We start from the raw sequence: 26,184 nt of genomic DNA on the forward strand, positions 1-26,184 counted from the left end.
ATAGAAGAGCTCCAGCAGCCTGCTGGAGTACCCCAAACAGTTGGATGTGCCTATCAAAACAGCTGAGCCACTCTAATGTGTGTTTGATCCTATAGCTACCATGATTTCATTTCTCAAATCTGCTCTGTGTTTGACTGTGGATAACCTATCTAAAGTCACAGTAGCCATGGGAAGACCTATCCCTACCCTTATTCTCACCTGATGGAATGTCTGAAGTCATTCTTTTGGTAAATCCAAGTGAATCTTGCACATGTCACATTTGTAACACCATGCCATATGGCCAAATCCTACTCATTGACTTCAATGAAACAGTGTAGGATGCTAACTAGATAATCCTGAGCTATCTAGTATGTGTTATGACCAGATATATGTCTGGTTATAACTTTTGTTAGATGTTATTCTGAAGACAGGGTTGGTTCACTTAGGGCAAAAGAGACTGTCTGCGCTCTTACACCTGCTTGGAAAAAATTTCATGTATGAGATAAAATTTCACTATAGACTTGGAAAGGGCTTTTAATGAAGCTGTCAAGTACTTCAATCAATGCTACAACTATTTTAGATCTGCTGCAATACTGTAATCAGTGTTATCTACTCCAAATCTAGTACACCTATAACATTTCTCCCTTTCAACTTGAGGGTACACACAGCTGGGGGCTAGTCAGGGATATAAAGGCCTTCTCAAAGGTTGTGGAGCCTTCCTCACAGATGGTTTACAGCCCAGGATATCCACTGCCCTGTGGATGATGACATTGAGCAGTGCTTGCTTCTCATACAAGTGTGGAAATAGGCCAGAATGTACATGTACATCCCCACTCTCAAAGACATTTTAGATCAAGGTAATCCAATGAACATAGGGAAAGATATCAACTCTACACTTTATCAACAGTCCATGGCATACAGTTCTTGGTTTATAAAACTATATACAGTAAGCCCTGGCCTTAGAACTGACATTGTAGAGTCACAGGCACTGGTACCTGCAAAACAAGCCCTTAGGCTTCCATATATATTGAGTGGATGTGGAGATCTGGCTTGAGTTTGGCCAGATCAACAAATAGTGATGGTCCATCAAAAGGTGTTGGGCACACTATCTAGGACAATAGCAGGCATGGAGAGTATTGGTTTGACTTGAGATTACCTTCAAACTAGTTGGTAAGATGTTCTAAGCAGCCTGAAGGAACTCAGCAATGCATATTAATGTCCTTGGGCTCATAGGGGCTCTACAGTGGTTTGGCCTGCTTCTGCATGTTTCCTGGGCAGTTAAAGGTGCAAATATGAATCTAGTACCATCTTGAAGCCTTTGTTATTGATAAACCAAGTCCTACTCCTGTAGAAAGAACTTATTTGTAGTGAAAGGAGTTAACAACTTTTATTTGTGAGTTAACAATATTTTATTCACAACTCTTTAACCATTACATATTTTTACATGCCACTTGTACCTCGAGTAATTTCCATTTATTGTGCAACTTTTCTCTTTTTTGATCGGAAAGTGTCGGGGGTGGGGCGGGAGCGGCGGGATCGCGTCGGGCAGGCGGCGGGAAGGGCGCGCATGGCAGGTGATGGTGATTACCTCACCATTGTATAGGTATCATCAAATACTGTCTAATATCAATTTGTTTCATGTAATTTGATGGACATTTAAGCTTACCATGGTTGTCGTCGTCGAGGACGACGTCGGGAGGTTGTTGACAGCGGCGGGGAGCTAGCGGGAACATCCCCGACCCGATGACAGCGGGCGGCGATCGTCCGTGATGAGAATCACGCGATGGTCACCGTTGTGACCAGGTCACAACGGCGACGACGACGACGACGGCGGCGGGATGGCGAGGGCGCCGCGGAGGCAGCGGCGCCGGGGTGGCCGGTGCCTCTGGCACGATGAAGAAGGGCGGCGGTTGTCGGAGGTAGCGGGGGTGCTCGCGGCGAGCTCAACCCCCTCTAGTTAGAGGCGGAGAGTACCCTAGTCTCCGCCTCTAATTAGAGGGGATATGGGTGAGCTATAGGTGACCTTTTGCTGGCGCCAATCTGACGCGTTCAAGATAGGCATATGAAAACCTTCCCATGCAATCATTGTAACAGAACACTGGCCCACTGGCAAATGACGTATGTGACATGGCAACCACTTGTTGTTCCCAGCCGCGACCATGGTTATGTCTGCATCCTTGCTTCGCAGGCAAATTGTCGAAATCGAAGAAGCACTGGCCTCTCTACATCAACAAGTTGCTTCGCTGGAAGACCAACAAGCTCGGCTGACCGCCCAGCTCAGAGATATCAAGTACCCCATTCTCAGTGTCCCAGAGGACCTCACGCTCCATATATGGTCGTTTGTCGTCCAGCCACGCCCGCAGCCCGTCCACGAAGTCTTTTCCTCTGCGCCAGTGCAGCCGGCCATTGTGATGGCCAGTGTCTGCCGTGCCTGGCGGGAACTGGCGCTGTCGACAACAACACTGTGGACGACGATAACAGCATCGTGGCAACACCAGGGCTTCGAACGCTGCAACGCGCTTCTGTCGCTATTCCTGCAGAGGTCGGGCAGCGTGAGGCTGCTGGACGTCGATTTGCACTTCTCGGGCCAGGACACGTGGACGCCGATTGAGGAGGCCTTCCGAATATTAGCGCCCGAGGCCGACCGGCTGCGCCGAATCCGACTGTCGAGCTGGGCATTCTCGGGGCTGATATCGCGCGGCACCGCCTTTCCACTGTCCCTCCCCCGCCTCGAAGAGATCGACCTCGGGAATTTCATCGCCCTCCGTCAAGGCGAGCTAATCAAGATTCAAGAAGAGATCCACACCTTGTTTATGGGAACTGCGGGTGGAGCACGCCGATGCTGTCTTGATATTTGGCTTTTCATTAGCCAATCTTGTGAAGCTTGTACCCCTCGACGTCGACGCCCCGCTTGCGACGACACTTGTGCTCCTTGCACAGACGCCTCGGCTGGAGATGTTGCATTTGCTTCAGCACACTGACAAGTCTGATTATAATGATCCCAACTCCGGCATCCGGCTGGCACACATCCACGACGATCAACTCGTGTCATTATCGCAGTTGCATCAGTTGCACTGTCTGAGCGAGACATGGGCCCCCCTGGTGAACCAGCTGTTGCTCCCTGCCCTTGAAGAGATAACGCTGGGCACGTTCCGCCGCGGCTGCTCCGAAGCGACCGCAGCATGTATCCAGCGCTCGAAGATGCCGGCCTTGCGCGCGGTCACAATAGGCTCCGCCTCTCTTTCAGCAACATCTGGCGCATCATCGAGGGGCTCCCGCAAACGGTCACAGAGCTCACGCTCGACAACGTGTCATGGCACCCCGACTACGCTGAGCAATTCTTCCGCAGCGTCCGCGAGGGGACATGCCTCCGCAACTTGGAGCACCTCGTGGCTGTCCGCTGGGATGCGAACGACAGGTTCGCCAGCACTGTCATGCTCTTTGACGGGGAAAGAGTACTGATGAACAGCCCGAGAACCACCCGCCGGCCAAGCTCAAGTCGTTCACTTTTGGGTGTTGGCAGCCTGAGAGCACGCTCCGAGTCGGCGCTGTATGGCGGTCAAAGTGGGGAAGTATTAAATTTCCACACACTTTGTACAAATTTGAGTTTTCCGCAACATTTTGAATGAAAAACCATTTTCCGCAGGTTTATTTCCCAAAATTGACAGAAAGTTGCGGATCACATCCATCTGTCAAAATTCGTCACATATCTCAGGCTTCTATGGCGGTCAAAGTGGGGAAGTATTAAATTTCCACACACTTTGTAAAAATTTCACTTTTCCGCAACTTTTTGAGCAAAAAACCATTTTCCACAACTTTATTTTCTTAACTTGACAAATAGTTGCGGATCACAGCCATTCCCAAAATCCGCGAAACATTTTCAAAGAACATTTTTTCCCGCAACATTTTTTATCCGCAACATTGATCAATCTACAACATTATCTTGAATACCAGCCATTCCGACTAAGTATCTGCTTCAAGTCCCCACCACCTTGCCCAGCATCGTCGATGTCCTCCTCATTTGGCGCCGGTCCAGGGCCCGGACATATGGGAACTGCCTCCGCCGCTGGAGGGTTCACCGTCGAGTCGTCGCCCCGTGGGCCGCCCGGCCACTGCCCACCCCACCGACCCCGGTATCGGATTCGGCGTTCGCGACGGCCCGGGAGCCCGCGCGGCCGCAGTGCAAGTCGGCAGGGACATGGGAGCACTGGCGAGTATTGCGACCGTGGTCCGGTGGGGCCACTGCCACTGGGCCAGCCGAGGCCGCCGAGAAGGCAGGACCGAGGCCAGAACAACGACGTGTTCGCAGTGGCCCCACTCCTCTCTCTCTCTCTCTCTCTCTCTCTCTCTCTCCTGCGTTCGTCTTTGAGAGGGCAAGCGGTCCTCTCGTCTTCGAAGCAGAAGAGAGCCGCTGGCAGAGGACGAGGCTGTTGCTTCCTGGTTACACGCTCCCGAGTATCCCAGCTCCAAGTCCAGAACAGCAAGGCGGCCTTTTTGTCGTCTGAGATGGCGCTGGAGGGGAACGGGGGGGTCATAGATGGGCACTCGGAGCAACGCCGTGGCCAGTGGGCTTGGCGCACGAGGTTGGCTGAGTTGGAACACAACCACCGCTTATTGCCAGCGGGTCGCAGCTGACCAGACAGCACCACCCGAGTTACTGGCGGAGTTCCGGAGGAAAATGTTGTGCCATGGTAAAGTCGCGAAAAGTGTTACGAGAAATAAATGTTGCGGAAAATATGTACTTTTGAAAATGTTTCGCGGAATTTGGGAATGGGTGTGATCCGCAACTTTCTGACAATTTTGGGAAATAAAGCTGCGGAAAACAGCTTTTTGTTCAAAATGTTTGCGGAAAACTGAAATTTTCACAAAGTGTGTGTAAAATTAATACTTCCCCACTTTGACCGCCATAGGCGCTGAGTTGTCCCCGCTATACGAGATGCAACTGGATGAAGGGCTCAAGCTTACCGTCACAATGGGGAGATTCAGTACGGATGCTTTGATATAAGAGTCGTGAGTTTGGCAGAACTGCGCTCTGGTTAGCCAACAGCAGTCATTTCCCTTATTCTTTGCCACAAATTATCTTTATTTGTCTGTACATCCATCCACTGGCAGACCCAACTGTACAGTACTGTTACTATGTATGCTTTCTGCTTGGATGAAAGTGGTAAGAAAACATCATCTTAAAGTGTGAAAAACACCAAAAGATGTTCTTTCTGCTATAAAGAATTTAAGAAACAGGTATACAAACCTATATGAGAAAAATGGATTTTTAATTGACAATTCAGTTTTTCTCTGAAAGAGGTCCCTTCCATATGAGAGAAATATTATTGAAAAGCAACTATTTGTTCTAATTCAGATATATGATATTTCTTGGCTGTAGAAAGAAGTATCAAAATGTGTATATTAAATTCATCTATGAATTGGAAAAGAATAAGAATAATAATAATAATAGTAATAATAATAATGGCACAGGTCCCACATGGGGCACACCAACTCATAAGCAACTCATAAGACCAAAGTTTTGAATTTTCCCTGTTCCAAATACTTATGATCAGGCATCACGTCAAAAGGGGGGCTTGTCATGACCCATGACATCTTGATTCTTGTCTTCTTTCTCCCCACTCCTCGTCGTTTCCTTGGCCCTCTTACGCGCCTACCCGGCTCGCGTCCCGCGGCCGGCGCGTATTTGTCATTCGCGCTGTGCAAATAGCTGTAGAGCGATGGGCTACCACGGAGGGCGTGCCCGAGGTGCTCGGAACAGTTGACGGGGCCGGGACGCGCGAGCAATTAGTAACGAGCTGCGGACGGGGCCGTGCAGCTGCAGGTTGCCTCCCCCCACCATGAGCACGCTCAACGACACCACGACGACACCGACGCCGGGGGGCACGATGACGACGCCGACGGGGGGCACGATGGGCCTGCCGACGATCACGCAGGCGAACTGCAACAGCTTCGACTGCGCGATGACGTCCATGCGCATAGTCTACAGTGCGTCCGCTTTTAGACGGGGAAGGAGCAGCTGACAAACCCACTTGTGCAGTCCTGGTGTTCGTCGGCGTGATCGTCATCCTCGTCGTGCTGCTCGCGTTGTGCTTTGCGCGCCGCGCGTACCTCATCCGCCGCGGCCGCCTCACCGAGTTCGTCCCCGCCCGCCGCGCGGAGCCCGCCGTGTTGCAGCGCCCGCCACGGATGTACGAGCTCAGCATGGCCCTGGAGGAGAAGAAGGCGGCAGAGGCGTTTGTTTGGAGTAATGATGGACGATGGGAAGGCATCCTCGTGCGTGTTTTCCTGCTTATTGCTCTAGTCTAATTGGAATTGCAGCCGCTGTCCGCGACATCTCTCCCCCCACCGCCTACCAACACAACGCCCGAGAAAGCGGACCCGGATGCCATACCTGCCCCCGCCAACGACCCCCGAGGCCCGAGGTGGCTCCCACGGAGAATGCGACGGAGCAGAGAGTCAGACCCCGCCGGTTCAGTGGAACTCGCCACGAAGAACATCAGCGAGGCACAACCGGAACCCGCTGCTATGCGGGTCGCCTGCCTCATCGCGATGCCGACGCCGCCCGCAGCGGCGGCCGTGGCGGTCCGAGACGACGACGACGGGCCCAGCCTGCCGTACTTCGAGCTTGCGATGGTGAACGTCGCCGTCCATGACCCCGTCCCCAGCGCCGAAAATGTTGGAGAGAGCTGAACGAGTTATTCAAGGCTCTTAACGATGGTTGTATTCTAGATTTCTGACTGTACAGTAAATCACCGTTCATTTAAACAAACATTTAGCAACCTCATCTGAGATCATAGTTAAATTCCGATGGGTTCAGTTAGTGTGGGTATCTGTTAAGCACTATATGAAGTACTTGTCTGCAAAGTTCTATATTTTTTGTGAAATTATTGGCAGAGAATTAAAGTGTTCTTTTGGCAAAACTGAAACCAATCAATTAAACAAGTGAGCAAAGGCCCATCAAACGCCATCACGCGGGCGCGTAATTGAGCGCGTTCAGGCGCAGTTCATTTCTTGGTCCTACAGAGGTGTCCTACAGTCTACTCGTCATCCTCAGACCCCCCATTTCCCGAAATACCTAAGATGTTAATTAATTATCCATAGAGAACTTGGAGAATAGGGTTTTAAATGCAGAGTGGTTGAATTGTCAAAGCAAGCCTGAATCGGAGACCATGGATGCTAAGTGCTAAGTGCGACTGTTTCCGAGTATTGTGCACGGAATAGGCACAACTGCGATCAGATCCCGCGCCGCATCCGCAGTAACATGGGTTAAACTTGGACCATGGACAGGCTTCAAATACCCATGACGACAATCTCAGCCTGCCGGCGCTGCAACCGAAGCAGTGACACAGATGGTTCAAGGCAGTGTTCAACAGCCATGAATCATAGCTGTTGAACACTGTCCATGAGAAGTAAGTATAAGCAGCACTTAGCGGCCATCCTAGGCCTCGCAGCGTGATCCTTACTTCCATGCCGCCGCTCGACAGGACCACGACGATTCCGAGCATCTACAGCTGGTGGAGCGACACAGATCCCACAGGCGCAACCATCAACATACATGCAATGGCCAAGCCTTTAATCCGGCTCATGTACGACCGTGAGGTCAAGAAGCTTGTTTATCGGGAGGCGGGCCACGACCTTACACGGGAGATGCTGGACATATTCCTGGCATATCTTAGGTGAGCTTTGTCAGCCTCAGGCTGAATGTACATACAGATTTTGACACAACATATATAGCTCCCATAGTGTTACACTGCCAACCAAAAAGTTCATCATACAGGAGCTTGTCGAGCGGCTGAGCTTGCTTGATTCCTTGAAATCCAACACTGTCAAGCTCCTGGGCGAGTCTTTCCAATCACCCAAAGACTGCATGGTCTATGAGGAGCTGTTGTCCTCAGAACACTCTGATGAAGTGCGCCTTACAGTCCTGACGTTGGTTGGGCGGATGCTTCAGGAGGGGCTTGCAATGCCACATCACTTCATGGCAGCGTACATTGGCGCTTTGCCACAGCTTTATGAGTATGTCATTGCTTTTCCGAGTCTGGTCTGAGTCTGTACTAATCACTTCACAGACTTGGAATAAATATTGGTGCTTTGCCTCAGCTTTACGAGTATGTCATTGGCTACTGGTATAGTCTGCACTGATAGCTCTGCAGACTCGGAACACTGAGCGATGTTGCAAGAAGTCCCAATGACTGGCAGTGGTCTGTCTTGGAAAAACTTTGCACCACAAAATCTATACCTGTGGTTGAGCTTATTGTGGAAAACATCGACACATTCCGCTCTATTGTGAGAGAGGACCACAGGCTTTCACAACTCACATATATGGTAGTTGCCATGTATTGGGATCAATGGAGGTTCACATCATTGTGCGACTGTATGGCAGGATTCCCAGCACATAACACAACAGGCGTATACGGGGTTTTTTTAAAAAAGATTTCTTGTAATTAGAATATTAACATTTTTAAAAAACATCAGTGATTTACAAGTTGTCCCCTCATTTTAATAAAATCCACACTGTCAAACACTGTATCTTTCTTGGCACCTTGCCATCAACATTTTTGTTCATCTTTTTTGGCCTTTCCCCTACTCAGTATTTTCCCCATACTTAAGGAATTTTCCACACATCAGGTCTGGGGCCTTATAGCTACCACACTGCCCACCCTGACATGGCTTTTCAACTTTTTAAACCTTTTTTTGATCTCTCATTTCCCTATATAAAACCCGCCGTGACTTTTGGCAGGGGCATAAATTAGAGGCATTTTTTAAAAACATTCACACTGGTAATGAGAAGGCTTTTTTTACCCCATGTACAGGTGAACACAAAGCCTGAAGATGATAAACTATTGTCAGATTTGTAGTGAGTGCTGCAAAAATTATCAATATGGTTGTATATAATCCTTCATGTAGAAATAGAGCTCAGTCGGGGCACGATACGTGAACGACTGTATTCATATATACCTGTAGAAATAGAGCTTGTAATATGTAAGTAAGAGAGTGAGAATATAGGTATAAGGAAACACACCTCAGTCGGGGCACGATACGTGAACGACTGAGGGTATGCTCCTGAGTGAGCGAAGTATATGTACTCGATCGTTGAGGCAACGTAGATCGACGATAAGATAGTAGGGAAGGGGAATAAAGGGGGGAAGCATATGCGCGCCTCAGATGAGGCGCGCCGGCTATATGGCCAGCCGTGCCATACTTCAACACTCCCCCTGGCGCGGACGGTCCATTTGTAAGTAATAGAGAAGAAAAATGAGATAGAAAGAACGCCAGAGGGAACGGAAACTCCCCCTCGCGGGTACGTACGGGCATCTTCGCCCCGCTCCCATCCCACCACCTATTCTGTCAATCCCATCGTTCGGACGTGTGCTCGGTGTAGGTCGCGTGGCAAGATCTTCGTGAATATGTCAGCAATGTTGTCGCCCGAGGAAACATGCTGGATTTCGATGTCGCCCAACTCGACGTGCTCCCGAATATAGTGCTCTCGGACATCTATGTGCTTGACTCGAGCATGGCCTTTCGCATCGCGGGCTAGTGAAGCGGCACCCATGTTGTCCGTAAAGATCTTTGCCGGTCGATCTTGCACCATTCGCAATTCGTCCAGGAAACTATACATCCACATCGCTTGCTTCGCGCCTCGTGAAAGCACGACATATTCCGCCTCAGTCGTTGATGTAGCCACGGTCGCCTGCTTCTTTGACGCCCAGGAGACTGGTCCGCCAGACATCATGAATACCTCCCCCAGATGTTGATCGTCTGGTATCGACGTCGGATGCATAATCAGCGTCGACCCATCCAATCGGTTTGATGCCGTTAGCTTCGTCTCTCCGATAGGTCAGGCGGTAATCGAGTGTGCCTTTGAGGTAAGCGAGCAGATGTTGAACAGCTTTTCAATGCGCTGGACCAGGCGTCTGAACGAAGGCCGCCAGTCGATTGATTGCGTATGCGATATCGGGTCGTGTCATGTTTGCAGCATGAAGAATTGAGCCAACAGCCTCCCGGTATGGTTTATCGGCCATAAATTCGATTTCTGCCTTAGTTGAAGCGGCCTGGCTTTTGCTCAACACGATTCCCAAGGGCAAGGGAGTAGCTTTGGGGTTGCAGTCTAACATGCCATAACGTGTCAGTACGCGCTCGAGATAAGGGCGAGATGACACCGTTATTATCCCAGCTTCCTCATCATAGACGACGGTCATGCCAAGCGAGGACGCAGTACGCGGGACTTCAGTGACCTCGTACGCCTGCTTTATTCCCGTCACCGCCTCCTCCGCAGCCGCGCTCGACGAAGATATCCCGTCCATGTCGTCCGTGTACACTCCCATGATGGATATGCCCTGATTGCTTTCGCGAATTCGGACCGCTGGGTCAGCGCGTGATCGAACCCAATTGAGAGCACTCAAGGTTGCATTGAGCTCCTGCGCCCAGTTGCGACCCGATTGCATCATACCATACAATGAGCGCAACATGAGGCAGACCTTGTTCTCTTGGCCAGGGACAACGAATCCCTCTGGCTGGCGCATATAGACAGTTTCAGTCATTGGCGCATTTAGATACGCGCTGACGACGTCCATTGCCCACATGACCCAGCCTGGCTCGTGAACACAGATTGCCCAGAGCATCCTCAGTGATTCGTACCGCACGACACCGGCATACGTCTCAAAGAAGTCAACTCCTGCAATCTGCTGAAAGCCTTTAGCCACTAGCCGAGCCTTCCACTTGATTATTGCGCCGTCAGCATCGTACTTGACAGCATAAACCCATTTGCTGTCAATGACGTTCGCTCCGGGAGGTAAGTCAACTAGGACCCAGACCTCGCGCCCCACAAGGGACGCGTACTCCTTCCCCATTGGCGCCATCCAGACCTCGGGATACAGCATGGCTTCCCGATAGTCCTTAGGTACCGCCAGGGTCGAAATATTGAAGGCAGCTGCTGCCCGCGTCCGTCTGGGGCGCTTGCGCGCATTCGTCCAGTCCTCGCCGCGCAGCTTTCGCCGCTGCCTCATCGGATTGGTAGTCAAGGGATTCCTCCTTTGCTCTCGTCATGGTGAGTGTACGTCTGGACCGTCGAGGAACCTCCGGTACAGTGGAAGCGAGAGGCGGTTGGGGATCAGGCGTCGGTTGATCATCGAGGTCTGCATCCGCGGAGCCAAACTTGTCAGTAACGTCACTAGAAGATTCAACGGGAACGTGCGGTTCATCATCGCCCTCATCAGCATCCCCAGCGATCACCAAATCTCCCCCTGCTGGGGAGCGCGACCAGTGACCCACCCCACACCTTCGTCGAAGACAACATCGCGAGAGGAGAAAAGCCGCCGCTTCGAGGCGTCCCAGATCAGGTAGCCTGCAGTCCCGTTATATCCGACCATCACCCCTTTGACAGATCGGGGATTAAGTTTGCCGCCCGGCCTCGGTGATAGGCACGATTTTCGCGTAAGCCACGGAACCAAATATGTCACGGTTCGGGTCGGGCCGTCCGGGCCATAAGGCCGCACGGGCCCGTATACCGCCGTCCTCCTGGACGTCCCCTCATTCTTCCAACCCCTTCCGTTCACCCCTGCGGCCCTACGCAGCGCCCATCCGATCCGCCCTGGGACCTGGCGCCCATCCGATCCATCCCTAATACCGTAGCGTATAAAAGTCGTACTTACAAGATGTAGTCGCTAGGCTAATATCGTCTATTCTCCGGGCGAATACCCATCCCTCGTGCTCCCAGACCCCTTTGAAGTCGGACCCCCCGACGCCCCGATACGGCCCGAGCCCGACGTTGACAGAATATTAGCCTCCCCCACGAACGCAAGAAGCGCGACGAATGTCTACCGAGCACGACAGTACGATGGGCACCCCCGCAAACCAGGGGGACGAACGTGCCCGATTCATGGCCCTGGGCCATAACGAACAACAGGAGTTCCTGTTCGCCCATCTGTTCCGAACGAGTCAGGAGATGGAGCAACTCAAGGCGGAAAACACCGCCCTGACGATCGACAAGTGGTCCTCGAGGCCGAGCTGTCCCGAGTAAACGGGGAATACGCAGCTGTACAGCAGGGAGTCATGCAGAGCTACGATCTGCTCCGCCAAGCCAGAGAGGACTTGGCTCATCGGCCCCACGGGGAAATACACGAGTGACCGTCTCTCCCCTAAGGAGTTCACGGGCGACGCCAGCGAAGTAGACGCCTTCCTGGCCGATTGTTGGTTGGCCTTGAAGCCAACCCGAATGTTTACAACGACGAGGTGCGAAAGATTTCGTCACGCACTCTCCTATATCAAAGGCGGGAACGCGGTCACGTGGAAGGAAAACGTCTCCCAAGCCATGAAGCTCCGTACCGCCGCAGCCTATACTACGTCACGAAGGCTTCGAGAAAGCCTTCATCGGCCTTCCACGGGGAAGCTCACGCCGAAATCGCGCAGCAGAAGATGGAAACCTTCATCCAGACCAAAGACATGGACGCGACTAGTTATTTCACGGTCCTCGACTCTCTCAACAAAGTCGCGCACTACGACGACGTTAACCTTATTCGCGTCGCCAAGAACTGTATGCTCCGGGGCGTTACGAACGCGGTCTACCGAAAGGACACGCTCCCCGACACCTACGAGGCCTGGAAGGCGGAGGCCATCAAGCAAGACGGCGCACTCCGCCGCTACTACCGCATTTTCGACGAAAGCCACAAGGTTAACCACCCTCGGGCCAAAACGCCCCCGACGGCGCCCGCCCCCGCCAAGAGCGGGCTCAGCAACCGCAACCCGTTCAACGGTTGGGCCCGAAACGCAGCGATCAGCGCCACTGGACCGACCATGGCCGCACCCCAAGGAAACGGGGCAACCACGGTCGCCGGACCCTCGACGGGGCCCACGCCTATGGAGATCGACCGGGCCCAGGCCCCCGCTACGGCCCGCAGCACTCGCTGCTACAACTGCGGCCAGGAAGGACACATTAGTCGGATGTGCCCGAACCGGGCCGCATCGGCAAACCAGATCCGGGCTATCTTCTCCGAGTTTGTCAAAGATAACGCGGATAAAGCGGATTTTGGCGATCGTCGCGAGTGAAGCCTACGCCCTCGCCGACGTATACCACAAGTGTCTCTAGTTACAACCCGCATAATCGATATTCCGTGTTGCCAATCCAGAGATACGTGGGACCAGACGTAGAAACCAACCCCGAACAACAAACCCCGCAACCTACCGTTTCCGCCCGCAGAAAAAACCCGCATAAAACCATACGAGAGACTCCGAGGCCCGCTTGGAAAAGTTGGCCCGCGGCCAGCGCCGAGAGGCTTGTCGCGCAAATTCGAGATCAGCCCGAGAAGGCTCGTTCGAAACTACAACAGTGGATACATCCGGCCCGACGAGCCCGAACTAGAAGAGTTCATACGAACGGGGTACGCCCCCGATGTAGCCGAAGCTTTGCGACAACTGCAAAATGCTCCCCCCTTTCGGAAAAGTGAAGGCACCACGGCTACGCGGGTAGCCGTCACCCTTCAAGGGGTCAACGACCTCCGCGGGTACTCGGTTGACGCCCTCCTCGACAGTGGCGCCACCTCCGAGTTCATGCACAAGTGGTTCGCGGAGGACTCGCAACTGGAACTCGAAGCCCTACCGCACCCAGTCCCAGTGTACAACGCCGACGGGACGATCAACGCCGACGGGGCAATCACCCACGTTACCCGCTTACGAGTCACCATTCAGGATCACTCCGAACTTCTGACGTTCGCCATCACGGACACCGGGAACAGTGACGTGATCATCGGGCATCACTGGCTCAAGAAGCACAATCCCGTGATCGACTGGCATGAAGGGGCGATCGCCTTCACCCGATGCCCGCCCGAGTGCAAGCGGGCCCGATTGCTGGAACAATGGGACGAAGAGGACAACGAACCCCTGGGCAAAGGGGATCGCCTCTTCATCACGCGGATATACGACGAAGGATCGAACGCACCCGCCCACATCCGGGCTATGCAGAGCGTGGCCACCAAACTGGCCGCCGCCGCCTACGCTGCCGAGAAGCCCCGAACCACTGAGGAGAGCGTACCCGCACACTATCTTGAGGAATTCAAGGAGGTCTTCGAAAAACAGGACTTCGACAAACTCCCGGAACGGAGGAAATGGGACCATGCCATTGAACTACACCCAGACGCCGAACCCGTCAAAGGGCGCTGCATTCCCCTATCAGGAGAGGAACAGAAAGAGCTTGACGCATTCATCAAGGAACACTTGGCAACCGGGCGGATTCTATAAAACCGATACCCGATACCACTCATATCGGACATCATGCATAAGTTATGTAACGCCCGGTGGTTCACCAAGCTCGACGTACGTTGGGGATACAACAACATCCGCATAAAAGAAGGCGACGAAGAGAAGGCCGCGTTCGTTACCAATCGGGGCCTATTCGAGCCACTCGTGATGTTTTTCGGCCTCACCAATTCCCCGGCCACGTTCCAATCCATGATGAACGAATTGTTTTCCAACCTGATCTCCCAGGGTCGCGTGATCGTGTACCTGGACGACATCCTCATATACTCTAGCGACCTCTCCGAACATCGCGCAACGGTGAAAGAGGTCCTACAGATCCTGAAGGACAACCAACTGTACCTGAAACCGGACAAGTGCGATTTCGAGCGGAACGAAGTCGAATACCTCGGTGTGATCGTCGGGAACGGGCAACTTCGCATGGACCCGATCAAGGTCGCTGGCGTGCGCGAATGGCCCCGACCTCGTAATCTGCGAGAGGTTCAAAGCTTCCTGGGGTTCCTCAACTTCTATCGACGATTCATCAAGGACTTCGGCGCGTACGCCAAGCCACTGACTCGACTGACCCACAAGGACAGCCCATGGAAATGGGGACCGGAAGAGGAGGAGGCCTTCCAGACCTTGATAGACCGGGTCACTGACGAACCCGTTCTACACTTCCCTACGGATCACGGGGCATGGCGGGTCGAAGCGGACTCTTCCGACTTCGCCACCGGGGCCGTCCTTTCGCAAGAACAGGAGGGGAAGTGGGTGCCGATCGCATTCCTCTCCCGGGCCATGAACGACACCGAGCGCAACTACGACATTCACGACAAAGAAATGCTCGCTATCATGCGGGCCCTCACCGAGTGGCGACATTATCTCCAGAACGGGGGAGATAAGCCGTTCGAAATCTGGACCGACCACAAGAATCTGGAGTACTTCATGACGGCTAAGAAACTGAACCGGCGGCAGGCACGATGGTCTCTCAAACTGAGCGAGTATCACTTCTCCTTGCTACATAAACCGGGGAAAACGAACGGGCGGGCCGGACGCGTTATCCCGACGAAACGGGTACGACAATGGGAAGGAGGATAACCAGGACATCGTTCTACTCCCGGCGGGGCTATTCAAGGAACACGCGATCCGCGCTATGCTCACACTGGAGCATACGGAGGGCGACGGGCTGATGGACTCGATCCGACGGGCCGAATCGGCCACGGAGGAAAAGGTCCTCAAACTCTGGGAAGACGGAGAACCGGAAGGCTGGGAACAGCATGACGGCTTCAAGACTCGGAACGGACTGGTATACGTACCCCCGGCTATGGGACTGCGGCATCGGGTGCTACGGCAACACCATGACATCCCTATCGTGGGACACCCAGGGTGGCATCGAACCCTCGAGCTGACGACCCGCAACTACTGGTGGCCGTCTATTCAGGCCGATTGCCAGGCATACGTACGGGCCTGCCCGTTGTGCCAACGAACGAAGATATTCCCGAGACGCCCTGTAGGGACCTTGGTCCCGAATAGCGTGCCGACTCGGGTATGGCAGCGCATATAAATCAATCTGATCGTGCAACTACCCGAATCCTCCGGGTACAACACAATTCTCGTAATCGTCGATCGACTGGGTAAAGGGATACGCGTACTCCCGTGCACGGGAAACATCTCCGGGGAAGGAGTCGCTCGGCTATATCGCGATCACGTCTGGAAGGATTACGGATTCCCAGAGGAAGTAACTAGCGACCGGGGCCAGCAATTCATCGGGCATTTCATGAGCGACTTGAGCAAATTGCTGGGAATCAAGGTCCGATCTTCATCGGCGTATCACCCATAGACGGACGGGCAAACGGAGCGTGCGAATATGGAGGTCGAGCAATACCTTCGAACATTCTGCAACTTCCAGCAGAGTGACTGGTCCGACTGGCTTTCCCTAGCGGAATTCGCGTTTAATGACAAGGTTAACTCTTCAACGGGATTCTCGCCCTTCTTCCTCGCGTTGGGATTCCACCCGAGGAAGGGGTCCGAAGCCCCGCAAGACGTCCCGACCGAGGCCGCTACAGTGTTTGCCGAGCGAATGAAGGAAGCCCGGGCCGATGCGGCCGAGGCTATGAAAGAAGCCCAGGAAACGATGAAGAAATACTACGATCGGAAACGCTCTCCGGACCCGAATTACGCCGAAGGGGACAAAGTTTACCTCCAGGGGACAAATTTGACCAGCGATCGACCCTCAAAAAAACTGGACGACAAGAGGTTCGGGCCGTTCGAAGTCAAGCGCAAAGTTGGTAAAACATCCTACGAACTGGTGCTACCCCCAACTTGGCGCGTGAGCCCCGTATTCCACACGGCGCTATTACGACCCTGGAACGCCCCAGTAGCGGATCATCAACGGGCCGCCCCACCACCCCCGGCAGAAATGCGGGACGGCGAGCCTCACTACGAAGTCGAGGCCATTTCCCTCGTACGCAAGCAAGGTCGACACCGCCTGAGGTACTTAATTCAGTGGAAAGGCTACCCTCGGGAAGAGTGGACGTGGGAACTGCGGGACAAATTGGAGGGCGCAGAAGAGGCACTCGAGGACTTCTATACTCTCAACCCGTTCGCGCCCCGCGAAGAACTCGTAAACGGCCGATGGAAAATCCGAAAGCAAGATCAGGGGACGCGGACCCATAGGGCGTCGAGGCGCCACCCACAACGGAGGGGGTGATGTCACGGTCCGGGTCGGGCCGTCCGGGCCATAAGGCCGCACGGGCCCGTATACCGCCGTCCTCCTGGACGTCCCCTCATTCTTCCAACCCCTTCCGTTCACCCCTGCGGCCCTACGCAGCGCCCATCCGATCCGCCCTGGGACCTGGCGCTCATCCGATCCATCCCTAATACCGTAGCGTATAACACTGCGGGCAATGGAGCATATTCCGCCCTGGAATATGTTGAGAATATTATGAATATTACAGGGTGTATTCATTCCATCTTCTAGGCTGGAATATGACAGGAATATCCGTGGAATATTCTCAATTTTCTCACCATCTGTCATATATATGACAGCCCGGAAAATGTTGGGCAGATCCGTGGAATATTCTTAATCTGCCACATGTTTTCATTCAATATTCCGGCCTGGAATATATCACATGTTCCAGGCTGGAATATTGTGACCAGATTCTGGGACTATTATTGATTGGGATTTTGATTAGGATTCCATAAAACTGTGATATACTACTACTAACAAATTATCAAACATGGAGGTGCCTGAGTACTCGGACGCAGGTGCAACATTCAACCCAGTATCTGAATTACAGACAGCTCCAAATGTAAATCATGTTCATCCTCCATTATCTCCTGTCAAATCAGCCTCTATCCATGCGTGAAAGCCGCCCACTATATCTCAACAGTCTGATCTCCCGCAGCACGACCACGGCCAGACTGCTTGTTTCTCTCCACAATGGCAACCTGTTCCTCGCTTTGGGGATCGAAGAGCCACTCAAGCTGGTCGTGCTCGAGGGTGAGGGTGTATTCCAGCCCCATGACTGTGCTCACGTTCAGAAAGCAAGCAAGTGTAGACGAGGAATGTGGGGGCCTGCACCCCATATAAGCTGGATGGTGTGCGGAGCTCGTTTAGTGCCATATATACAACGACGCGTCCCGTCCCCCTCTCCGACGTCCTCCTCCTCCTCCCGCTTCCACCGGCTTCACCTCGGCTCGACATCCCCGTGTCCCCTTCCACTCCCTCTGCCACCTCCAACAAAATCCAACAAGATCCATCGAGAACTCGCCGAGAACGCTTGTTGATGCAGCAGGCGCGTCATCGCCAATTGCTCTCTCGGATCGCAGCAACGTAAGACTGAGAAAAAAAAGTAAGCTAGATTTGGTGGAGATATAGTAAACTTACACAAGCAAAGTCACGCCAAGTAGCTTCGCTGTCTCGGAGTGCAATACCTAAAGACTGAGAAAAAACAAAATTAAGCTAGAGTGAAAGTAGATCGTCGCAGGCTCACTGAAGCTAGGAAGCTCGCAGTTGCAGACTTCACGCTGTTTCAATCTCGGATTGCGATATTGCAGGACTGAGAACAGTGCACGAACTCCGATAACGCCTCGCTCAGGCGGGTCACAAAAGTTGTCGGGTCTCCAGGAACAAAACGGGCTAAATGCGATGTCAAAATGCTGTCTATAAACCAGGGGATGAACGCACATTTGGGGGCTGCAATGGGACTCTTGTCAAAGTTAAGATATATACAGACCGCAGCCAAAAGCTGGTAGCAGTCCTACACTCCGAATGCTGCCGTTTGGACAGGAGAGGGCAAGGTCGGCGTGGCCAATTCACTGTTGATCGCTGTGTGTGGGGCTTGGGAGGAGTGTGATCGCTGGGGATAGCGGGCTGGCTGGGGGTTGGTTGGTGGCCGGCATTTATTGCAGCGCATTGGCGGGCCGAGTTTTTCACAAAGCCGTCGTCGTTGGTGGACCAGTCTGTCCGCTCGTCCCGCTAGTCAATAGTGCCACCACGCGGTTGACTGCGCCAGCCTTGACATGCGCGTCCGCCTAAAGCTGCGCTTAGCAACTATAACTTGAGTTCAAGGATGGAGAAACTTACTAAAGAACAAAAAGTTCATCTTTTCCGTTCTGAGAATGCCCTTGTCAACTGAGACTTTCGCCAAATGCTCATGAACTTTTGAGCTGGAACTTAAGCTGATCTTGAGAGCACATTCCAAGTTTCACCTGAGAGTGTCAATGCCAGATTCCCGCCCAGAAGAGTACAGAAACTCACCACCCTATGTCGCCACCCCCATCTTTTTACCCAAGTCTTCAGTTTGCTTCATCATCTTCAATGTTTTGTCCAACAATGTCTCTCCAGTCTGGCGCGTGGACAGCATGGCAGTCACCAGTCGATCTGGCAGCAGTAGGTGTTTCTACAATGAATCAGCAAAGCTCGGAGGAGGACGGTTATCCTCAGCAAGAGCACCCCGCCGCCGCCACGCTGCGACCCCCGCGCCAGCCGCGCCCGTACCAGCTCGCCAGTGAACCCCCGCGGCGGCCGCCGCCGTCGGCCCGCCGACGAGTGCAATGAAGGCATTGCAGGAGGTGGGGATAAATAGGGGAGGGAGTGGGCTAAGCGGGCCGGGGGTGAACGGCGTCAATGGGAATCGGATCAGGCTGGGTCGCGAATATGGGGCACCAATTGACCAAAGGTGCGTCGCGTTGCGGTAATTCGGCGTGGCATAAAAGTTGATGATGGCATCGGGTAGCGCGATCTCGCTCTCCTCCTTGACCACGTTCGGCGCCAGCGCGGAACTTGAATGGGGGTGCAGACACTGGCGGCGGCCCTGTCGCCTCTTGCGCCACATTCACCTTGGCGGGAAAAGATACAGCTCCGTAACGTGTCTTCGGGTCACAGCGCCAAGGTTTCTCTCACGTTACACCACGACTTCGACACGAGCCGGATGACAAGTTAGCAAGAGAGGACGGCTGTCTGGTACACCGCCTGCAGATAAGGCATCTGGAAGCTCAGTGCTGAGTCCCGTCTGCTAACAGGTGCTCCAGCTCCACCACAGAAGCCGGGCGAGACAGCACATCCAACCGCCATCCCAAACACGTTGCCTGCAGTGGCCAAACTCCACTGTCAAGCTCAGTCAGCACTGGCCAAAAAGACGAATCAGGCGCAAACTGTGGATGCCTCGGGGAGTGCTGCTCGCAAGCGCGCGGGTGGCGCTGAACAACGGGTGTTCAGCGAGCGATACTGTGACCAACCCGCCACAGTCTTACCTGCACCAGCCACCATTGCGCCGCTCAGCGCAGCGCCAAACGTGCTGTCCTCGACATCTATCGTGGGCGGCTCGCCTGGCCAATTTCTAGCGAAAAAGTCGGTCAGCAATAACAACAACACGATGGATACTTCGCAAACTGGGGATAGATGCGGTCTTGGGCGAAACAAGGCGTTCTGGGTGGTGGTAAGTGACGACATTGAGAGCAAGCGATGCTGGGATTGACCCCAGCAGGTTTGTGAATAACCGGCCGAGTTTGCGCTGTCTAGCGCGGCCTCAAACAGGCCATCCTCGGCGTCCATCGAGGCCAAGCGCGTTGGCACTCTATGCAGGTGCAAGCCCGATTACCCGTGAGTGATGTTGTTGCCAGAAACTCGAATGGCTTCTGCGTCGAGCGACGTGTCAATGTCGTATTCCGCCCGACCGATCACACGTGGCGTCCTCTTCCCCAGAACCAAGTCCTGCCGCCGTATCTCGCCAAACGACGCCGTTTGGCCTCCAGCAAGTGGCCAAATCGATCCCAGAGCGAGCGCCTCTCTCTCAGGCCACCCTCCCTTCCGCCAAAATCGCTGGCGCTGTCTCGAGCTTTACAGGGGCGACAAGTCACAAACGAGCTTTCAACAAGTAAGCAGTGACGGATGGCAAGAATATGCCCGTGCAACTCCTTCGTGACGACCACAGCGCCAATTTAACCAGCAGAAACACGTTACATGCCGAATCAGCCCAGCGCGAACTTCTCCACAGGATGCTCGCTGTCTCAGCAATCGCTTGCGGGCTCAAAGTGTTCCAGCGAGGTAAGTGTTTTTACTATATTTATTCAATCATTCAACCACATTAGTATCCTCACTAGTTGGGCAAAGGATGTTCTCGCGCTGACACAGATGTCTTTTCAGACTGTGACTGTGGCGGAGGTCCATGGTCGCGCAAGAGTCGGGACTTTGCGGGGGGGTGGATGTGCGGGAGCTGGATCTGGTTGAGGGATGGCAAAAGGACGGGCATGACAACTAGTCTGATATTCAAACACACACAAACACCACTCGAGATAACCAATGCTTTTATCTACTCTGCTGGATCCTAAATTTGACGGGAAACATAGAGATTCGGTGATATCATAAGAGAGGGAAGATATTCTGAGCTAAAGAATCAACTGAAGTGTGGCTCTTGGAGAGTGCGCTGGGTTTTGTAGTCGCAAAGAATAACTTTTTTGCCTGAATAAATGTGAGCAAAAGCTAGTTTAACAGTCTTGATTCAGTCGGTTGCAAAATATGGCCTTGGTCATGCTTAGTCAGAGTCTTCCCAGTCAGACTCTGACAAATCACTCTTCGGGTCACAACACCAGTCACACTTTCCACGCCCATGACCTCAACACGAGCCTGACGACCTAGGAAGAGAGGATGGCAGATACGACGATCATTGCCCAACCAGATCCCTTTGTTCGTGCAGCTGCTGTTTTGCGACTGCCCATGGACAACATGGTGTGTAGTTGTGGGTTTGGAGCGTGGGTGGGGCTGATGAGAGGGCAGGTTATTCCAGCTTCTAATAGTCTGCTGGTATGATGGCCACGTCCTTACACCACTTCAAAACAATCAGAGATCTGAAGGGCTGGAATGCTCAGGCTGTCCGGTCCAGTTTTATAGCTTGGGGACGCTCCTTTTTTGTGTGTGTATTTCATTCTCTGTTGACTTGTATATTTCTCAGAGAATTTCTGTGTAGTCTACCTAGAGCATCAAGCTGTTCACTGCCCGCAAAGTCGCTCCTCATCTATAGTGTGTCTGCCTATAGCAGCAGCGCTGATATCCATCTATCCACGACTATCCATCAGCTTTTGTATGGTGTGTCTCGTCTTGACCTGGCCGTTGCCGTGTGCACAGCAGCGAGAGCAATGGTAGCAATGGCGCATCGATCACCACCCACTGCCTCTTCTTGGCCTCAATAATGCAGTTGGATTGCAAGGGTGGACAGGTTGCAAGCTGTCAACCGTTGCAATCCAACTGCATCATCGACTTGGGTCATTATCGCTTCCACCCTGCACTACTCGCCCATTGTGTCCAGCACACTCAAAGCAATTGTGCTGATAGATAGCTGCACATCCAGTCCTTGTCATGTGACCGCTGCTTGTCACGTGCACTACTGCTTGTCATGTGCCCTGCCGCCCTTGCAGGTCTGGTGAGGTAGTGGAATGAGCTGGGCCTTGACATGAGTGCATCAGAGTCCTTGGCAGGGCCAGGCAGCAAGGAGAAGGAGGTGCGCAGTAGCCAGTCCTAATATTCCATGCTGAACTTTGTGTTAGTCCAAAATGTCCTGCCACTGAGCTGCTGGACTACAGCCTCAGCCAATGGATTTCAATGTCTGTCCCAGCAGCAACAGCACCAATTACGGCCCTTGCTGAAATAGTCATGCCCACTGTGGCCACCGAACCAGGTCATGGCAAATGATACACAAGCTGTGAGTGAGAGAATCTATATAATTAATGCTCATTTGATACTCCCTAGTATCTGTGTAATTTTCTTGCTGGTTGTAGAGGGCTTTCCCCAGAATGACCGACAGTCTGGTTGTATATGGACTGGCCTCAGTACGACCGCTCATGCTGGTTGTAGAGGGCTTTTCCACAGCACGACCGACAGTCTGGTTATATACGGGCTTGCCTCAGCACGACCGCTCCCTCGCTGGTTGTAGAGGGCTTTCCCCCAGCATGACCGACAGTCTGGTTGTATATGGACTGGCCTCAGTACGACCGCTCACGCTGGTTGTAGAGGGCTTTTCCACAGCACGACCGACAGTCTGGTTATATACGGGCTTGCCTCAGCACGACCGCTCCCTCGCTGGTTGTAGAGGGCTTTCCCCCAGCATGACCGACAGTCTGGTTGTATATGGACTGGCCTCAGTACGACCGCTCACGCTGGTTGTAGAGGGCTTTTCCACAGCACGACCGACAGTCTGGTTATATACGGGCTTGCCTCAGCACGACCGCTCCCTCGCTGGTTGTAGAGGGCTTTCCCCCAGCATGACCGACAGTCTGGTTGTATATGGACTGGCCTCAGTACGACCACTCACGCTGGTTGTAGAGGGCTTTTTCCACAGCACGACCGACAGTCTGGTTATATACGGGCTTGCTTCAGCACGACCGCTCCCTCGCTGGTTGTAGAGGGCTTTCCCCCAGCATGACCGACAGTCTGGTTGTATATGGACTGGCCTCAGTATGACCGCTCACGCTGGTTGTAGAGGGCTTTTCCACAGCACGACCGACAGTCTGGTTATATACGGGCTTGCCTCAACACGACCGCAATGGCCTCAGTACTCGATTATGTGTTGCAGATGGCCTGGTCTATTCACACTTCTCTAACAAGTTTCTCAGCTTCATGCAGTTCCTTGTCTGATTTGCTTTTAGCCCTTCCAACAATTAAGAGCTTTTCCCTGCAATGGATAATTGGTAGTCATAGATAACAACTTTATACTGATACTTTTGGCTGACTCACAAGAATAGATTTACTACTCTGTGCTCATCATGGCAGATGTGTTGGGCCCTAAACACCAGTCGTTCAGCACCAGTCTTGCGAGCAGCAGTGCCCAAAACATCCAACGAGTTCAAGTTTGCGACCGATTCATCTTGTCCTGGCCGGTACTGACCGAGTCTTACAGATGTCTGGCGGGATTTTGGCCAGGCTACACGTTTGGGATGGTGGTTGGATGTGCCATCTTGCCCGGCTTGTGTGGTGGAGTTGGAGCACCTATTAGCAAACGAGATTCACCAGGCGCAGGTCTTACGGTTGGACTATCCCTTGTTCTTCACCTGTGGACTAATTTATTGTTTACAGGCCGCCTGGACAACAGTTAGAGAAAGAGTCAGACAGCCACGGCCACGGCCACGCCGCCACGAGCACCGCGTCCGACACCCGCGCACACGATCAATTCAAATCTAAAATATGCGCGTGCGCGCTTCGAACACCAGTCTGCCCGCCAAACGAGCCGCCTTGCCCCCAGCTGCAACCCAAGGCACCCACTTAACGGCTGCATCTGCCGCATCAACACCGCCCTCTCCGCGTCAACGTTCATCACGATGTTTGCGCGACAGTCTCGTTGCAGACACCGAACGCGCCAGAGCGGATTGGTGCCAAGTTGCGCAGCCCCCCAGATACAGTGTCAGTTGTTGTGATGAAGAGGACGAGCGGGCACGCACATTGTGTCCATATCCATACACTTCCACACAGTGGTTTTTTGTGCCTGGTTGTAGTGTGGTCATGAGCTGACACTCTATGAAACTGCGAAAGACGGTCAGACCCTTCCAGATCTGAATGGCTGTGGCGACGCACTGACATTGTCTTGAGCGAATAGACAATCCCCCCCGTAAACTCATACCTTCCCCGAGTCGCCCGTACAAATGCTTACCCTCCATTGCAGCACGGCCCCGTGTCTTGTGGGCGATTTCCGACTTGTACGTCTTCTGTACGTTGAGGAGAGCGCCGTTACTGACCATCAGTTGCCATTTTCAGTGTCGATTTCGTGGTTCTCGAGGACAACTGCGACATGGGAAGCGTTTCAGGACCTCTCGGAAGAGCTTTGCCGAGGTACTTAGCGTTCTCGCACAGCTTAATTCGGGGGGCTTCAAGTTGGCGTTGAGTCAGCAGCCGCGGTTGATTAGCGTGCTGTTCGTGGCAATGCTGTTCGCGGCGTCCAGATGCGGGACATGGCCATGTCATCTGTGCTGGGCTGCGGCGTCGGTGAAGCGAGCGGGTGGGGATGATGAAAGCGGGAGAAGTTAGTAAGCAACACGTGCTGGTGTCGGGTTACGGACCCGAAACGCCCGGTCCGTTGTTGCTTCCGCTCACGATTGTGCTGGTGTTGTCTGCTGCCGAGCCCGCCTCGGGTTTTCACAATGTTCGGAGGTAGCGGAGCCTTTGGCACCGCCGCGCCTGTTATTGGCGCGTCAGGTGTTGCCAAGCGCCCCACCAACCGCCTCCAACAACAACAACCTCCGCCATCCACCAGCCCTCGGACCGGCCAGCTGGAGCCCGTGGGAATGCCACGCTGGCATCTTCTGCTCTTCCCCACCAAGCGCTTGGCCCGTTCTTGCCAACTACCCACCAAACGGCCGTTTTGACGACGGCTCTCACTGCCCAACTCGCGGGAGATCGAACTCCCGCCGCCAATCACTTCCAACAACAACCACAGTCCGGGTGGGGACAACGACGACCAACTTCAAAGCGTAACGCGACTGGGTTGATGCCGCTATCAAGACAGCGATGGGCGGACTGCAACCACAGTTTCGTCAGCGCAAGCGCAAGCGGCCTCTGCGACGACAACAGCCTTCTATAAGAAGGCATATGTGCCTTAAACATCGGGGATTAGCTGGGACATGGGAGTGCAATGGCAGAAGGGGAGCGATGGATGCAAGTGGTGAGCTCGGCCAACAACCACAACCACTGTCCGGCGTTGACTCTGACGATAATGGGCATTAGCGCAAGAATGGCAACAGTGACGACTCACCCGAGAACCATCTTCACCAAATTCAACGATTATCCGACCACAACTATCTCAAGCATTCACCAGAGGCGGGGGCAATGACGAGCAAGGTCCTCTCGACTTCTCTACGGCCACTCGTGACACAACCTCCGACAGCTATTTCACGCTAGCGGGGACAAAGCCCGCGCAGCGCTGACGAGAACAACAAGGAAGCAGACTTCAAACCTCGACGGTTGGCTCGTCGTTTCGGAGTGAAAATAACTTTGCGAGTCTGTTCAGTCCAGACTGTGAATGTGGAGAACGACAACTTACTCGTTGTGAAGGGCGGGAACAACGATAGCGCTAACGTCCTTGGCAAACATCATCCTGTATGAACTCCGCCTCTCCTGTCGTTGTTTACGACCACTAACATCTGCCAAGATTCAAGCTAGCACAAAAGCACTTTGCGAATAGCGTCAAGACACACCGCCAAATGGCCTCCTCTGGGCTTTCCCGGCAACAAGCACCGACCGTGACAAAGACCGCACCCAATCAACCACTCCTCGTCTGAAAATAGCACAAGCGCACATGCTGGGTCGGCGTTTGCAGGCGGCTCGCGTGTCGCTTTCCATCCACGCAACCTTGTCCTTGAGGCTGGTGAGAACGCTCGAGTTGGCAGGAAGCTTCCTTGTTTAACGCTGATGGAGGAAGTGCTTGTTTAGCACCAACGACGCGCCGATGCGAAGTATGCTTGAACCAGGTGAGTTATGTGCGCATTTCG

At 53.3% G+C, this 26,184-nt stretch overlaps 2 protein-coding genes across 2 annotated transcripts; both read left to right on the top strand.

Moving 5' to 3' along the window:
• Positions 1-2,123: 2,123 nt before the first annotated feature.
• Positions 2,124-2,960, top strand: MIND_00933700 (uncharacterized protein; the record flags this gene model as incomplete). Its single annotated transcript, XM_037365961.1, has 1 exon — positions 2,124-2,960. Exon 1 carries the CDS (start codon positions 2,139-2,141, stop codon positions 2,958-2,960), a length of 822 nt encoding a protein of 273 aa, XP_037217373.1. The 5' UTR covers positions 2,124-2,138.
• A 2,859-nt stretch (positions 2,961-5,819) lies between these two features.
• Positions 5,820-6,672, top strand: MIND_00933800 (uncharacterized protein; the record flags this gene model as incomplete). The annotated part of the gene is made up of 3 exons (XM_037365962.1): positions 5,820-5,967; positions 6,020-6,255; positions 6,301-6,672. 3 exons carry the CDS (start codon positions 5,820-5,822, stop codon positions 6,670-6,672), a joined length of 756 nt encoding a protein of 251 aa, XP_037217374.1.
• Between the last annotated feature and the right edge of the window lie 19,512 nt (positions 6,673-26,184).

This window comes from Mycena indigotica (assembly GCF_014461135.1).
Source record: "Mycena indigotica strain 171206Taipei chromosome Unknown Mind.scaff0008, whole genome shotgun sequence".
In the NCBI taxonomy this organism is placed as follows: Eukaryota; Fungi; Basidiomycota; class Agaricomycetes; order Agaricales; family Mycenaceae; genus Mycena; species Mycena indigotica.